Below are 16,140 nucleotides of genomic sequence, written 5' to 3'. Positions count from 1 at the left end.
ATAACTCTACCCATAAGCTGGTACACGAACGCGCAAACAGGGACAGGTTGAAGACAGTCAAAAATGTGTTTCCTGCCCGTGTGGTGAACAAAAAAAAAATGTCAGCAAAAATAAGAAGGAAGAAATGCCCCGGGGAGGTGTCAGCTCGGAGAGCTTTGCCTGCCCGGGGTGAGCAGGGGCACAGCTGAGCTACAGCATCTGCTACGGCTTTGCACCAGCGCACTCAGCTCCGGTGGGTGGGGGCAGGATAATTAATTAGTAGGATAACTAGACAAACAAGCGCACAACTGCCTCGTCCTGCAATGCCTTTCCCCACCCCAAGACACCTCAGCAGAGAGTAAACACCGTGGGGTCAGCGCCGGGGTCTGACAGCCCTGAGAGCCACGGGAAAGCAGCCCGGGGACACCCTGCCGCGGCATCGTGGGTTTTGACTGTTATTTATTAATTGGAAGAGCGGTGGGTTCAAATAACGGGGCATAAAGAGCTGCTTTTCTGCAGTGCAGGGAGATCTGGGATGACTGTATTGTCAGGAGCTGGAAAACCCAGCAGGAGAAGGACTTTGGAAGGGAAAGTGGCACCAACCGGCTGAATTTCATACAGCTCCGGGTTGAATTAAAGCGTAAAAGCCCAGGAAAACAAATCCCAGAGGGATGCCAGAGAGTGGGAAAGCAAAGGACTGCCACTCCGGAGCATCTCGCATCCAGATTTCTTGGGGTTGGGGTGAGGGATGTGAGCTCAATGCCGTGAGGCCCCGCCAGCGTGGCAAGGGACTGGGCACCCCTTGTGCTTCGGTCTTATAATAAAGACCTTTATTATAAGTTGAATACTGATGAGGTTCAACAAGGGCAAGGGTAGGGTCCTGCCCCTGGGGAGGAACAACCCCAGGCACCAGGACAGGCTGGGGCGGCCCTGCTGGAGAGCAGCTCTGCGGAGAGGGACTGGGAGTGCTGGGGGACGACAGGGTGACCACGAGCCAGCAGCGTGCCCTGGGTGCCAAGAAGGCCAATGGGATCCTGGGGTGCATCATGAGGAGTGTGGGCAGCAGGGCGAGGGAGGTCCTCCTCCCCCTCTGCTCTGCCCTAGTGAGGCCCCATCTGGAGTCCTGTGTCCAGTGCTGGGCTCCCCAGTTCAAGAAAGATGAGGAGCTACTGGAGAGAGTCCAGCGGAGGGCTATGAGGATGAGGAGGGGACTGAAGCATCTCTCCTACGAGGAGAGGCTGAGGGAGCTGGGCTTGTTCAGCCTGGAGAAGAGAAGGCTGAGAGGGGACCTTCGAAATGCCTCTAAATATCTGCAGGGTGGGGGTCAGGAGGACAGGGACAGACTCTTTCCAGTGGTGCCCAGCAACAGGACAAGGGGCAATGGGCACAAACTGAAGCAGAGGAAGCTCCAGCTGAAGATGAGGAAGAACTTCTTCCCTCTGAGGGTGACGGAGCCCTGGCCCAGGCTGCCCAGGGAGGCTGTGGAGTCTCCTTCTCTGGAGATATTCCAGCCCCGCCTGGCCGCGGTGCTGTGCAGCCTGCTCTGGGTGACCCTGCTTGGGCAGGGGGTTGGACTGGGTGACCCACAGAGGGCCCAGCCAACCCCGACCATTCTGTGATTCTGTGTGATTATTCTATAAAGAATAACTTCATCATGCTGAGGTGTGGGTCATCACAGGAAAATGCTTTGGAGTCGTGTAACGTGTCTAGCAGACAACATCCGTTTGCTCCCACCGCTTGGCTTTTTCGGGATGGGGCTACTACCCCTTGCAGACCACCAGCCCTGGCTGCTCCTGCAGCCCGGGATGAGCCAGCTCCAGGGAACTGGGATGTGCAGGGCAAACGGGAAGAAGGGCAACCAGCCGGGTCCCCCTTCGCAACGGTGCCTTACAGGGTAGGACCCGCTCCCCAGCCCACCCAGCTCCAAACACCACCCACAAACTGCTGGGGGGGGCTCAGGGGGGCCGCATCCCGTCCCCACCAATGCTTACCCGGTGGCCGCTGCCATGACGCAGCCGCCTTGCTCCGGGGTGGCCTCCACGCAGCAGCCCGCGCTGTCGTGGCTCATGCCGAAATTGTGGCCGATTTCGTGGGCCATCGTGGCGGCTGCTCCGATGGGCTGCTCCGAGTGGTCCTGCACAGGGACGGGGGGGATGGGTCAGCACAGCAGCCGGGAGCGACGGGGAGGGGTGATCCCGCAGGAGGGAGGGCGGTTGGGGTGATGGAGGGACCACAACTTCCCTGGGATTGCAGCTGGATCCCGTGGGAGGGACAGAGAGAGGGATGGAGGAGGACTCAAGGCAGAAGCGGGGTTTGGTCTCCTAAAAGTCCCGCATGGAACTGTTGGTAAGGCCTTTTGCTGGAGCCAACTGCTGAAAACCTGAGGCCTTGGAAGGTGCATCCCAAAACCCAGAAACCTTGGTGCCGCACACCACCACCCTGTCTAGGGACCACAGGTCACCAGGGCCACCATCACCCCATCAGGAGAAGAATAAGAGTTATCTGGGGTGGAGATGACCCTACAAAGCCAGAGAGCACAAGCAGGGAACAGGCAGGGCCTGTTCAATGTGAGGGGCAGAAGAAACACAGGAGATCCCAACACTGTTGCTAGCTGCAAGTTAGTGGCATGTGTGGGGCAGGAGACCTTTAAACCAGCCATTTCTCACCCTTCTTAGCACTCGGCCAACATCTAAGAGGGGTAAGGGGCTACCAGCATCATCGTTCACTCTCAGGCTGCATCCCAGGACCAACCTGGGATGGCTGGTCATCAGCCCTGGCCCAGGTTGTCCAGGGAGGCTGTGGAGTCTCCTTCTCTGGAGATATTCCAGACCTGCCTGGACGCGGTGCTGTGCAGCCTGCTCTGGGTGACCCTGCTTGGGCAGGGGGTTGGGCTGGGTGACCCCCAGAGGTCCCTTCCAACCCCGACCGTTCTGTGATTCTGTGGTCCTCAGTGAAGAACCCCAGCAAGATGGGGTGGCGACGGGGTTCCCCTGCCCCTCTTACCACGCTGACGCCTCCGGAGTTATCCGCGCTGCACATCCCCTCCAGCGGGGCCATGCCGATGGTTGTCCCCCTGAACGTCTTCCCTCTGCCCGGAAAAGAGAACAGAGGGGCAGCTCGTAACCCAGGCGTGGTTTGGAGACCCCAGTCCAAGCTGGGAGCCTCCTGCCCCAGTTTCCCCGGGTCCATCGGGGTGCTCACGTCAGCAGCTGGGCGTTGTCGTGCTTCTTGCGTGACCTCAGTGCCTTCTTCCACTGCAGGAAGGACCAGAGCGTGGCGTTGGCGTCGCTGGTGACAGCACACTGGTCCCGCTCCGTCCACACCTCCAGGCCGATCAGGGCCACCTTGATATTCAGCGACCTGTAAAACTACAGGGAGGGGAGAGGGATAGAGGGGACAGGGAGTGGCATTTGCTGTACATCCTCCACCCATGGTGGGTCTCCATGCTTCATGTCCAGCTAGGAGACTTGGGGACACACTTGTCCCAAATCCACCTGCAAGCATGAGCTCTACAGGCACAGGTGTGGGCACTGGAGCCAGTCAGGGTGGCATGACCCCATCCATCAGCTAACGACACCTAAACGTGTCCCTCCTTGTGTCAAGGATGCTGGCATTGATCCCCATTGCCACAGCACGGCCAAGAGCCAGCACCATCTTCACCACCACAGCGCATCCGAGGGGTGGCAAAGCATTTTCCATACCTGCCATCTAAACTCCTAGCCCCAGTGAGGACACGGGGACAGTCCCTGAGGGCCACCACCAGGCTGGCCCCGAGCTCAGGTGCTTTCTCATGCACCAGGAATCATGGAGGTGGTGGCAGATCCCTCTCGCCCGCTGTTACCTTGTCCACGTAGTTTGCGATCTCCACGATGCGCTGCTTGGTGTGGCCCAGGTTGAGGTTCTGGTTCCTGTACTGCAGAGAGACGGGGATGGGGAAGGGTCACCGGAGGAAAAGCAGGGAGAGAGACAGAGAGGGGTTCTGGCTTTTCGGCAGGGGACCCGGTTTCTGCCCCCCACGGCACTCACCAGTGTGTGATCAGCAACGATGAAGAGCTCCATGTACTTCATGGTCCTCCAGGCATCTCTCTTCGCCTGCAAGACAGACAGCAAGGCTTGGAGGAGCGAAAGAGCGGGCAGCCCACGGCTCTGGGCATCACAGGTTCCCCAGACAGTGTAGAGCTGCCCCAGCAGGACGTCTGAGAAGGGAAACTGAGGCACGAGGAGACCAGGAAAATTTGGGCAGCTTTAGCGCAATTCCCAACGTCACATCACATCACATCCCACATCGTACGACACAGCACCAATCCCCAACCCACGTCCTCCCTTTGAGGTCTCCTACCCAAACTCAAACCAGGCGAGCTGCCCACGAGCATCCCACCCACCTGCGCAACCCTGCCCAGATGCCAGGGTGAGGGCCACCCCACCGCAAGCTGCAGGCATTGAGCAGGGGCACGGACAGCCCCGCTCTCAGCCCCTCCACAAGCCGAGGACCCCAGGATGGATTTACCCGGTGTTGCACCGGCTGGAAGAGCCGAGCGATGTCAGCGATGGTGCTCCCAAAATCGTCGCCGTGGCCGCAGGTCCCACCTCGGATGGGCAAGTGCTCTGCTCGGTGGATGACGTGGTGGCCCGGCTCGGGGGTCCCCAGGGGTTTTAGGTAGTAGCTGGCGTTGCTGCTCAGCGATATCAGGCCCCTGGCAATGGAGAGCAGCTCCCAATGGCACCCGTGGTGCTTCCACTCCGGCTCCCCCAGCCCCTGCTGAGGCCCCACAAATTCACGGCACCTCCGCTCGGTCCACACCCAGGGTGCGGGCAGAGACAAGAGACGGGCGTCTCCGTCAGCACAGCCCCATGAGCTCATACATCCTCAGCACCAAAACCTCGGTGCCGGTCACACCACGCCAACCCGGGACGGCCGCTGGTGGTGGCGACGGGGCAAAGGTCGGTCCTGGGGTACCCGCTGCGGGGTGCGGGGTCTCGCCTCCTCCCGAGGCGAATCTCCTCGAAGGCTGCCAGGAAAACGGCCTCTCCCCTCCCCGCCTGCCCCCGGGCTCGGGTGAAGGGGAACGATGGGACCTTCGAAATGACTCTAAATATCTGCAGGGTGGGGGTCAGGAGGACGGGGCCAGACCCTTTCCAGTGGTGCCCAGCGACAGGACAAGGGGCAACGGGCACAAACTGAAGCAGAGGAAGTTCCAGCTGAAGATGAGGAAGAACTTCTTCCCTCTGAGGGTGACGGAGCCCTGGCCCAGGCTGCCCAGGGAGGCTGTGGATTCTCCTTCTCTGGAGATATTCCAGACCCGCCTGGACGCGGTGCTGTGCAGCCTGCTCTGGGTGACCCTGCTTGGGCAGGGGGTTGGGCTGGGTGACCCCCAGAGGTCCCTTCCAACCCCGACCATTCTGTGATTCTGTGATGGAAAAGTCAGCCCCGTGATGTAGAGCTGGGCTTGCAGAACCATCGGTGCTGCTCCTCCGGAGCTCCATCCCCGCTCCGTCAGCCCCACAAGCCCCCCGACCCCACACATCTCCATACCGTATTCCCGAGCAGGTGCTGAGGACAACCCAGGAGCCGCCGTAGCCCTGGACGTGCCCATGGTAGTAGCAGTGGTCCTGGGAGAGACGCGACAGAGATCTCCGTTAGAAACCCCCACGCCGGGCTGGGCAGCGACCAACCCCACGCGTCCAGCCCCAAAAACCCCCCCATTTTCCATTTCCCTGCCAGGAGCGCAGCGTCCCTCTGCCTGGGGAACGGGAGGGATGGAGAAGGGAGGCCGCTGGCTCCGTCGGTTCAGCCCGGGACGCAGACAGCCCCACGCCGGGCTCGGCGTGTTGGAAGGGTGACAAATGGCCGGGGTGGGGACGTCGGGGAGAGCGAGGTCTGCGGGAGCCGGGCGCTGCCTGTGTTTATTTCCCGAGGTGCTGTATCGAGGCCAAGAGATACAGGAGCCGCGTGCCGCCGCATTCCTCCCGCGACAGGCGCCGGGGATGCCGCCAGCCCAAACACCGCGCCTCGTCCCGGCGGGGCTTTGGCTTCATCCCAAGCGCCGGGGGCACCCCGAAAAGCGGAGATGAGCGACGCCCGTCACCCGGCACCCACCGTGTGGTTGGGGGTCACCGTCACGGGCTGCCCGTCCGCAGCGTAGTGCGTCTCGGTGTAGCCCGGTGCCAGCAGCCTGGGGAGAGAGGAGAGAGGGGTGAGGAACCTCAAGCTGCTCTTGGTGTCCCCCCAATTTACAGTGGATATTAGGAAAAATATCTTTATTGGGAGAGGGGTCAGGCATTGGACCCGGCTTTCCAGGGTGGTGGTGGAGTCCCCATCCTTGGAGGGGTTCAAGAACCGTGTAGATGTTTAGGTTTAGCAGGCGTGGTGGGGTTGGGGTGATGGTTGGACTTCATGATCTGAGAGGTCTTTTCCAACCTGAATGATTCTACGATTCTGCGCCTGGAGCCAGGCAGCCATGCAGGGCTGAGCCGTCCGCACAGTCCCCCCTTCACAGCCCCCCCTTCGCAGAGCTTTGGGCAGCAGAGCTGGCAGCGTGGCCACCACCGCTGCTTTGGGGTAGGCCCCCAACCAGTGGTTGCCCACGGGCAGCGGGGACATGAATCGCAGTCCAGCATCCCCCTTTGTGTCTCGGCAAGGAAGGGGTTGCCCATCCTGCTTTGAGGTCCTGCTGGTCTGGGACAGGGGACCTGCACAGGGGCAGCCCAGCTGCCGGGTGACAGCTTCTCTGTAGGGACCAAACCCCCCCTGGGACTACCAAAGTCCCCTGGGGAAGCATCCTGCTGGGAGAAGAAGGGGTCAACCCCGTACTTGGGGTCCAGCTGAGGACACGGGAGGTTAAAGGGTCTCTGACACAGCCACCCTCTCCTCCAGCCCCGGGCATGTCACTTCGCCTCACCCACAGCACAGCGAGGGCGATGCTCCTGACAAACACCCCAGCAACAGGGCACGGGGGGGTCCCCAAAAAAACAAAGCTGAGCATGAGAAAGCTCAGGATGCTTTTAGCAAAGCCTGCACAAAGCCCCCCCCCCCCCCCGCCTTCACCCCACGTGCCTCAGCTTCCCCCCAGCTGCCGGCCATCTCCCACCGAGGCCGTCCCAGAGCTGCTGGTGACGCAGCCCCGTCCCGCGCTGACAAATTGCTTCCTGCCATGGGGAAGAGCCAGAGCTGAGCTCACAGCCGGGGAGCGCGTGGGGCTGGGGGTGCCGGGGAGCAGATGGGGGGATTTAGACTGAAATGATGAGAGGAGAGGAGAGGAGAGGAGAGGAGAGGAGAGGAGAGGAGAGGAGAGGAGAGGAGAGGAGAGGAGAGGAGAGGAGAGGAGAGGAGAGGAGAGGAGAGGAGAGGAGAGGAGAGGAGAGGAGAGGAGAGGAGAGAGGAGAAAGAAGAGAAAGAGAGAAGAGAAGAGAGAGAAGAGAAGAGAAGAGAAGAGAAGAGAGAGAGAAGAGAAGAGAAGAGAAGAGAAGAGAAGAGAAGAGAAGAGAAGAGAAGAGAAGAGAAGAGAAAGAGAAGAGAGAAGAGAAGAGAAGAGAGAGAAGAGAAGAGAAGAGAAGAGAAGAGAAGAGAAGAGAAGAGAAGAGAAGAGAAGAGGGAAGAGAAGAGGAAGAGGAGAAAAAACAGATGAGACGAGGGTTTTCCAAGCTGCCCATATCTGCTTGACCTTGCCCAGATGCCATGGTGATGGGCGTCCCACCGCCAGCTTGCAGCCACAGTGGGGATGGCAGGTCCCCCCAGGGAACACCAGCATGCACACAGAGGGTCTCAGCCACCCAGAGAAGGACAAAGCAGGGATGGGTTTGCCCTGCTGACAGTTTGGCCCTCGATTCATGAGGTTTGGCCCCGTCCCAGAGGTTTTCTTCTGCAGCGGAAGAAAATAAACCAAGCAGCCAGCCCCAGAATCGCCCTACCGCCTCTCAGTTTCTATTTTGCGACCAGTTTTGCCCCAAAAATGTCGCTGTGGGCACATTCCCGCCTTCCCAGCCCGCCTGTGAGTGGGTGCCTGGCACCAGTAACTCCAATTACAGTGGAGAAAGGAGACAGGAGCTCAGCCTGGTTCCTGGAAATGGACCCATGGGCAGCCTGGCAAGGCAAGTGCCTGGCCAGCATGGGGGCAGATGGGGGATGCAGGATGGGGACAGGGACAGGGGGGACAGGTTGGCTGAGGACAGCAGAGAGGCAAAAGGCTCCATGCCATGCCTGGGGAATTGGGGAACTGGGAGGGTTGAGCTGATCCCCCAGCCAAGGGCACTGTGAGTCCCAGCACAGCTCGGACCACTGGGGTGTCCTCTCCAGGGCAGGCCAAGGACCAGGAGCCCTGGGCAAGGAAGGGCAAGGAGATGTGTCTTCTCCTCCAGCACAAGGGAAGGCCTTGTTGGAAAACATCACAAAGGATGGTTTTGGAGGCTGACCACCTTTCCCAGTACCAGAACAAAGAAGATCTGAGATCTTCTTTTATCACTGGCCCATGAGCTGGCAGGGCTAAGGTAGCTCTGTTAGCTGGCACAAGACAGCAGTTTAGATGGCCAGGGATGCACTGGTCTCCCCAGTAGACGCAACCACTAGGCACAGCCAGTCTTGGGTGTCTTGGGTGCTGTGGACTACTCTGGGTTCAACATAGATTGCCTTTGGTGCCATGGGTGGTCTTGGGTGGCACCAATGGTCCTGGGTGCCATGGAAGTTCTTGGGTGCCATGTCTTGGGTGTCATGGACTGTCGTGGGTACCATGGGTGGTCCTGAATGCCACGGATGGTCCTGGGTGCCATGGACTGTCCTGGGTGCCACAGATGACCATGAGTGCCATGACCTGTCTTGGGTGCCGTTGACCTGTCTTGGGTGCCGTGGATGGTCCTGTGTGCTATGATGTTCTCTGATGCCATGGAAAGTCCTGGGTGCCACTGATGATTCTGGGTGCCACAGATGACCCTGGGTACCACAGATGGTCCTGGGTGTTCAGCTCCCTTTTGCTGCCACCAACCCCCTCATCTTGGTCACTGTGTGGTCATCCAGAGCTTAGCATCCTACAGCACCCCATGCTCCTCCAGTCCTGCCAGAGGCCAGGGATGCTCTTCACTCCTGGCCACGCTCATCCTCCAGCACAGCAAAATGGTACCAAGGCAGAATTAGGGTCATGAGAAGACATATAAACATCTCCAGGCCTGGTGCACCAGCTGGAAACAAGACTAATCTTTGCATTTGAGCTTTCAGCCCCCACTGCCAACTTCCCCCATTGCCACAGTCATAAAACACAACGCGCACAGGAACCCCCCAGTTCTTTCCATACACCAAAAGCCTCTCTGCAGGTCGCTGGGGCCTGCTGCCTGGCAGGGCTGCTCAGGGGGTACCGTGGTGGCTGCTTCTACACCAAAACAGCAGCGAGAAGAGGGCTCTGTGGGGCACGAGCATCCCAGGGCTGCTAGTGAGAAGCAGAAGCGGAAGCAGAAGCTTGTCCTGCAGTGACTGCTTCCTGCCCTGCCCCGCGACAGGGGCCACCGGGTGGGACCTGAACCCGCAAAGGGACAAATGCCACGAGGTCTCGGGGAGCATGCACCAGTACAGGCTTGGGGCAGACCTGCTGGAGAGCAGCTCTGTGGAGAGGGACCTGGGTGTCTGGTGGGCGACAGGGTGACCATGAGCCAGCAGCGTGCCCTGGGTGCCAAGAAGGCCAATGGGATCCTGGGGTGCATTAGGAGGAGTGTGGGCAGCAGGGCGAGGGAGGTTCTCCTTCCCTCTACTCTGCCCTGGGGAGGCCCCCATCTGGAGTCCTGTGTCCAGTTCTGGGCTCCCCACTTCAAGAAAGATGAGGAGCTACTGGAGAGAGTCCAGTACAGGGCTACGAGGATGAGGAGGGGACTGGAGCTTCTCTGCTACGAGGAGAGGCTGAGGGAGCTGGGCTTGTTCAGCCTGGAGAAGAGAACACTGAGAGGGGACCTTGGAAATCGCCTCTAAATATCTGCAGGGTGGGGGTCAGGAGGATGGGGCCAGACTCTTTCCAGTGGTGCCCAGTGACAGGACAAGGGGCAACGGGCACAAACTGAAGCAGAGAAGCTCCAGCTGAAGATGAGGAAGAACTTCTTCATCTGAGGGTGCCAGAGCCCTGGCCCAGGCTGCCCAGGGAGGCTGTGGAGTCTCCTTCTCTGGAGATATTCCAGCCCCGCCTGGCCGCGGTGCTGTGCAGCCTGCTGTGGGTGACCCTGCTTGGGCAGGGGGTTGGGCTGGGTGACCCCAGAGGTCCCTGCCAACCCCGACCATTCTGTGACTCTGTGATTCAGAGCAGGGCAAGGAGAGCAGGGTGGAAGATGGAGGCAGTTTCTCTCCCTCCTGCCCCTGCTCCAGCCCTGGTGCAAGGGGAAGCCAGGCTGGGCGAGTGTCACGGTGGACAGATGCTGCTGGCACCTGCACCCAAGCCAAACCAAAGGAGCCCCAAAAGGCTCGAGCGAGGGCTACGTGGGCAAGGTCACCCAGAAATGCTGCCAGGCTGCCAATCCCAAGAGCCACAGAGATTTCCAAACCACTGCCAGCAGTCAGCATTGCCCACCATGAGACACCTCCATAGACCTGGCAGGATCAGCCCAACCAGCGGGACAGCAGGCCAAGAGCCTCTCATCGCGCTGAGCCTCTGCCCAGCACATCTCCATCCCCTAAGCACCCCACATTGCCTTCACCCGTGCCGGGTCCTGCACCGTGGCATTGAGCCAAGGCTGTTTCTGGCATGACGTGGGTGTGGGCAGTGGAAAAAAGGGACATTTCAACCCAAAGTGTCGCAACAGCCGCAGCGGCAGGAAGCCACACCGGGCCGTCCCTTCCCCTGCGGGCAGGAGAGCCAGGACAGGGCGGCCAGGATACTACTGCGCCAGGTGGACCACGCCAGGGACACCCAGTGCCCCTTCCCCAACCAGACCAGACACTTACTGGTTCCTCTCCAGCACCAGGATGAGCTCTCTGCCCTCGGCCATCACGGCCACCTTCGCCCGGGCAGGCGCCGGCACCTACGGAGGAAGCAAAGGTGGGATGGAGTTAGCAAAAACAGAGCCCAGGACGCTGCAAGCCAAGTGCCTGCCCATCCTGCTGTATTATGGTAGGACCTACTGCTCCGTTAGCAACACGAAGGGCAGCAGGTGCCATGGATTTTGAGCACCAACCCTGTTGGGCAAAGCAGGAGCTGCTTCTCCAACTGCAAAAACGCAGCAGGAGCAGGGGGAGCAGGCGTGCTCCAGGGCAGGGGCAGGTGTGAGTAAGGACATGGGAGCTAGGAGGTCCCTGAGCACCCCAGCCACTCTGCAGGGGACATCCCACACCACCTCTCACCTCCCAAAAGCTGAGTCCCTCAATTCAAGCTGGCAGTGGACCACGGGGCACGCTGAGCTGTTCCACCAGACACCATCTCCTCTCCCTGTCCCCAGCACCCTCCTCTGCTCCTCAGCTCAGCGTGCATCCCAACCTCTCCTCCGTGGATCTGCTCCACCTACTCCATCACCCCCTGCAAGCCCGTGGAAGGTGAGAAATCAACCCTCCTGCTTGTGTTTCCACGAATTCCCAGCTGAGGGGAATAATATCTAGGGGATAAAAGAGGATTCACGCTGAGATTCACCTCGCAAGGATGGGGGGGAGGCAGCAAATCCCAACTCTGCTGGCGGCTCCCCCAGAAAAAAGCATCAAGGGAGAACCGATACGGGATACGGGATGGGGAGCATCGCCACGAGCATCCTGAGCAGGGTCTCTGTGTGCTCCATCCCACCATGGCTCCATCCCAATGGAGACCCTAAGCCAGGGGAAAGGACCTCGTCCCCTGCAGAGGCCGGTCCCTGGGTGGGTCGGCACCTACTTGCACCCCTGAGGGTTACTGGAATAAATAGCAACCGCCCCGGTACCGGATAACTGCACCGTTAAAAATACCGTGGGGCAGCAAGAGGAAACGATTGACTCAGCTTCCCCAGGATGCCGGTGGTTTTACTCACTCCCTCGCTTTTGGAGGGCGTTAAAAGGGAACCCTGCGCCAGGACCCACACCAGCACGGCTCGTTTGCACGTGACGGGATGGGCTGGAGCCCAAAAGTGCTCCCCTCCTCCGATATCCCCACGTCCCTTGCCTGGCTCCGGCACCGGGGACATTAAAGCATCGCCCTGCGTCTGTTTATGGCGGGGCTGGCTCTGTCTCCCTCGCTCGGTCCCTCCCCATCCATGATGGATGTAGGGAGCCCGGCGGGCTGCCCAGGCCCTCGGCCCCGTGCTCGGGATCCGCTGCGGGGCCGTGAGCTGGTGAGGTTTTCCCAGCTCTGGAGAGAAAGGGGAGAGGAAGGAGCCGTCCCGCGAGGCTCCGGCTTCGGCTGGGTCACTCGGAATGCAGCGGGGCGGGGGTAAAGTTGGGTGATTCCCAGCTTGGGCTAAAACAAAGGCCAAATCCTGCTGTCTCTTCTGATCCCTACGGAGACAGCCAGCAAGGCTTTGCTCCTCATCCATCCTGGTCACTACCCCGTGTCCCAGACACCGGGGGACCTCCAGCTTGGCAGCCCCAGGGCCACCATCCCGGGGACTACAACGCTTTTCAGGGGTAGCATCACGGGACAAAGCATTTCACAGAATCACACAGAATCACAGAATCACAGAATCACAGAATGGCAGGGGGTTGGCAGGGACCTCTGTGGGTCACCCAGCCCAACCCCCTGCCCAAGCAGGGTCACCCACAGCAGGCTGCACAGCACCGTGTCCAGGCGGGGCTGGAATATCTCCAGAGAAGGAGACTCCACAGCCTCCCTGGGCAGCCTGGGCCAGGGCTCCGGCACCCTCAGAGGGAAGAAGTTCTTCCTCATCTTCAGCTGGAGCTTCCTCGGCTTCAGTTTGCGCCCATTCGGGGCACAGGGCAGCCGGGTGCCACCGCTGCTGCACCCCAGGACACGGGGCTTGCGCTCCCGGGATGGGTGTTCCTGCAGGTCCACCCCAACTCGAGCTCTAGGGATGGAGGGACCCCCACTAAGCTGCTCGGACTGGCCAGGAGGATGCTCCCGGCCCCAGGGAGCCCTGCGGGTCCGAGCCCTGATGGCCTCATTTCCCAAGGACAAGGAGGTGCCGCTCGCCCCAGCCCGCCGCAACGTGCGGACGCGGTGACGCGGTGACGGAGCCGGGATGGCCAAGCCTCCCGTCCGCCTCCAACACCCTCTTCCCAGCTCCAAAAAAGGAGACCAGACACAGGACTTTTAAAAAAACCCCACCAAAACCCCACAACAGCTAAGCAAGACGAGCCCGAAGCCGTGCCGCTTCCCGGCGAGTCCCTTCGGCACGGCCGTGGTCCCCGCTCCTGGCGAGGGGCCCTGTGCGGTGCCGGGGGGAGGAAGCCAGGCAGAGACGATGGTGGGAACGCGCGGTATTTTTAGAACATGATCTTATACAAACATCGCTCCCAGGCCAAACATGGTCTGTACATTTTTCTTGCCGTTTCCCTTCTTTCCCCCTCTCGCCCTCCCTTTTTTCAAGCCTGTTTCTCCCCCGGCTCAGATCTCCCTAACACCCGCAGCCCATCGCCTTCTCCTCCTCTCTCCTCCTCTCCTCCTCCTCCTCCTCCTCCCCAAGCCCCTGCCGGCTCCTTCCCGGTTTTGAATTCCCCAGCAATTACTCCCTGCCTCAACTTAAGAGCCTTTACTGGCAAAATGCTCTTTCCCAGCTGCCGTCTTAAAGGGATACGTGTGCTAACAGGGTCACCCCGGCATTCGCAGCTCACAGAATCCCAGAATGGCAGGGATTGGCAGGACCTCTGGGGGTCACCCAGCCCAACCCCCTGCCCAAGCAGGGTCACCTACAGTAGGCTGTAGAGGACCTTGTCCAGGCGGGGCTGGAATATCTCCAGAGAAGGAGACTCCACAGCCTCCCTGGGCAGCCTGGGCCAGGGCTCCGTCACCCTCAGAGGGAAGAAGTTCTTCCTCATCTTCAGCTGGAGCTTCCTCTGCTTCCGTTTGTGCCCGTTGCCCCTTGTCCTGTCGCTGGGCACCACTGGAAAGAGTCTGGCCCCGTCCTCCTGACCCCCACCCTGCAGATATTTAGAGGCATTTTGAAGGTCCCCTTTGGGCCTTCTCTTCTCCAGGCTGAACAAGCCCAGCTCCCTCAGCCTTTCCTCGTAGCAGAGATGCTCCAGTCCCCTCCTCATCCTCGTAGCCCTGCGCTGGACTCTCTCCAGTAGCTCCTCATCTTTCTTGAGCTGGGAAGCCCAGCACTGGACACAGGACTCCAGATGGGGCCTCCCCAGGGCAGAGCAGAGGGGGAGGAGAACCTCCCTCGACCTGCTGCCCACACTCCTCCTCATCCACCCCAGGATCCCATTGGTCTTCTGGGCACCCAGGGCACGCTGCTGGCTCATGGTCACCCTGTCGTCCCCCAGCACTCCCAGTCCCTCTCCACAGAGCTGCTCTCCAGCAGGGCCGCCCCAGCCTGTACTGGTGCCTGGGGTTGTTCCTCCCCAGGGGCAGGACCCTGCCCTTGCCCTTGTTGAACCTCATCAGATTCCTCTCTGCCCAACTCTCCAGCCTGTCCAGGTCTCGCTGGATGGCAGCACAGCCTGCCAGTGTACCCACCACTCCTCCCAGTTTGGTGTCATCAGCTCCCTGCACAAGCACCGTCCCGGCTCCAAAGCCGTGGAAAACAAACCGCTGCTAACGAGATCCATGTCCGACCCCTGCCAGGCGATGCTCGGCAAGCTCTCCCCTTCCCCGTGCCTCAGTTTCCCCTGCGAGCGGGAAGCGGGGGACTGATCCTGGTTTCAGCCGGGATGGGCTGACCAGCTCAGCCCCCGGAGCGATAAACAGCAGTAAAAAGAGGGAGGAGGAGGAGGGTGTGAGCACCACTCGTGCCAGGCAGGAGTCAAATAACCCAACTCTAAGGCCAGGAAGTGTAATTGCATTAATTAATCACTCATAATTTGGGGGCTACAGGAAAGCTGGAGAGGGGCTTGTGACAAGGGCAGGGGGTGATGGGACAAGGGGTGATGGCTTTGAGCTGAAAGAGGGAAGATTCAGACTGGATAGAAGGAAGAAATTCTTCCCCCTGAGGGTGCTGAGGCCCCGGCCCAGGCTGCCCAGAGAAGCTGTAACCGCCCCCTCCCTGGCAGGGCTCAAGGCCAGGTTGGACGGGGCTGGGAGCAGCCTGGGCTGGTGGAAGGGGTCCCTGCTCGTGGCAGGGGGTTGGGACTGGGTGGTCTGTAAGGTCCCCTCCAACCCAAACCAGGCTGTGATCCTATGATTGTACGACCATTTTGCCTTGAGACTAACGAGCAGGCAGTTGAGTCCCCAAAAGCTGCCTGCCAAGATGTTGTGCACCAAGAACGAGCAGGGACCAGAATTCTCCTGGGCTCCAGCATCATCCCGGGCTCTGCACCTTCCCGGGTTCTAGAGCCTTCCTCCCCCACCCAAACACGGTCACCTCTTTTCTCCAGCAGCCACGAAAATTATCGCCTGGACAAGGTCCTGTGCAGCCTGCTGTAGGTGACCCTGCTTGGGCAAGAGGGTTGGACTAGATGACCCACAGAGGTCCCTGCCAACCCCTACTATTCTGTGAATTCTGTGATTCTGTGATTATGCACCAGTCCGTGCCCCAAGCTGCAGGAACCACCTTCTCTCAGTCCTGGCTGGATGTGGAGGTGGTGGTCCCTCTCCAGACCATCTCAGCAAAGCCAGTCCCACCAGGGGCTGTGCTGGGAGAGGTGAAGAGCAGCTGGGATGAATCCACCCTGGCCGGGACCCAGCCTACTGGGCCGATCTCGAGTCGATTTTCCTTTTTCAATCCGCGGCTCAGAAAAACCACAGCGATGTTTGCAGAGGAGCTGAGGCCAAGGGGTCTGCGTTGCTCTCCAAAGTGAAAGAAGGTCTTTGTTTCCCCACGGCTCCCAGCCATCCTCCTCGTCCAGGCTCCCTCCTCTGCCCCGCAGCAGAGCAGCTCTCCTGGGAGCGGGGCTCAGAGAGCTCCGAGCTCCTTGGGAAATCTCTAGTGAAGCCAAAAACCCAAAAGCCACGTCCGAATCACAGCCTGGCCCTCTGCTCGGGCAGGTCCTGCAAGCCCTGATTTCCGAAGCAAGCGAGGAAGACGGGGCTCGGCTCGACCAGGAGATGCTCCGTAGAGGATTCGGTGATGGGTTTCGCAGCCAGAACATCAGGTCCTCCCCAGGCAGCTGGATCGGAGCAG

The 16,140-nt window shown here is 60.2% G+C and overlaps 1 protein-coding gene across 1 annotated transcript in view; it reads right to left on the bottom strand.

Moving 5' to 3' along the window:
* ADAM33 (ADAM metallopeptidase domain 33) overlaps positions 1-16,140 on the bottom strand; it is a 35,948-nt gene that overhangs the window by 12,219 nt on the left and 7,589 nt on the right. The window contains exons 3-11 of the mRNA XM_075420252.1: positions 10,889-10,965; positions 6,077-6,152; positions 5,513-5,589; positions 4,487-4,673; positions 4,006-4,071; positions 3,821-3,892; positions 3,181-3,347; positions 2,983-3,067; positions 1,971-2,113 (exon numbers count right to left, since the gene is read on the bottom strand). Coding sequence (XP_075276367.1) covers positions 1,971-2,113; positions 2,983-3,067; positions 3,181-3,347; positions 3,821-3,892; positions 4,006-4,071; positions 4,487-4,673; positions 5,513-5,589; positions 6,077-6,152; positions 10,889-10,965 — 950 coding nt within the window. The remainder of the gene's footprint in view (positions 1-1,970; positions 2,114-2,982; positions 3,068-3,180; positions 3,348-3,820; positions 3,893-4,005; positions 4,072-4,486; positions 4,674-5,512; positions 5,590-6,076; positions 6,153-10,888; positions 10,966-16,140) is intronic.

Source organism: Opisthocomus hoazin, chromosome 5 (genome assembly GCF_030867145.1).
Source record: "Opisthocomus hoazin isolate bOpiHoa1 chromosome 5, bOpiHoa1.hap1, whole genome shotgun sequence".
Classification (NCBI taxonomy): domain Eukaryota; kingdom Metazoa; phylum Chordata; class Aves; order Opisthocomiformes; family Opisthocomidae; genus Opisthocomus; species Opisthocomus hoazin.
The sequence above is the reverse complement of the archived record's forward strand: the minus strand, read 5'-3'. Positions and strand labels throughout refer to the sequence as shown.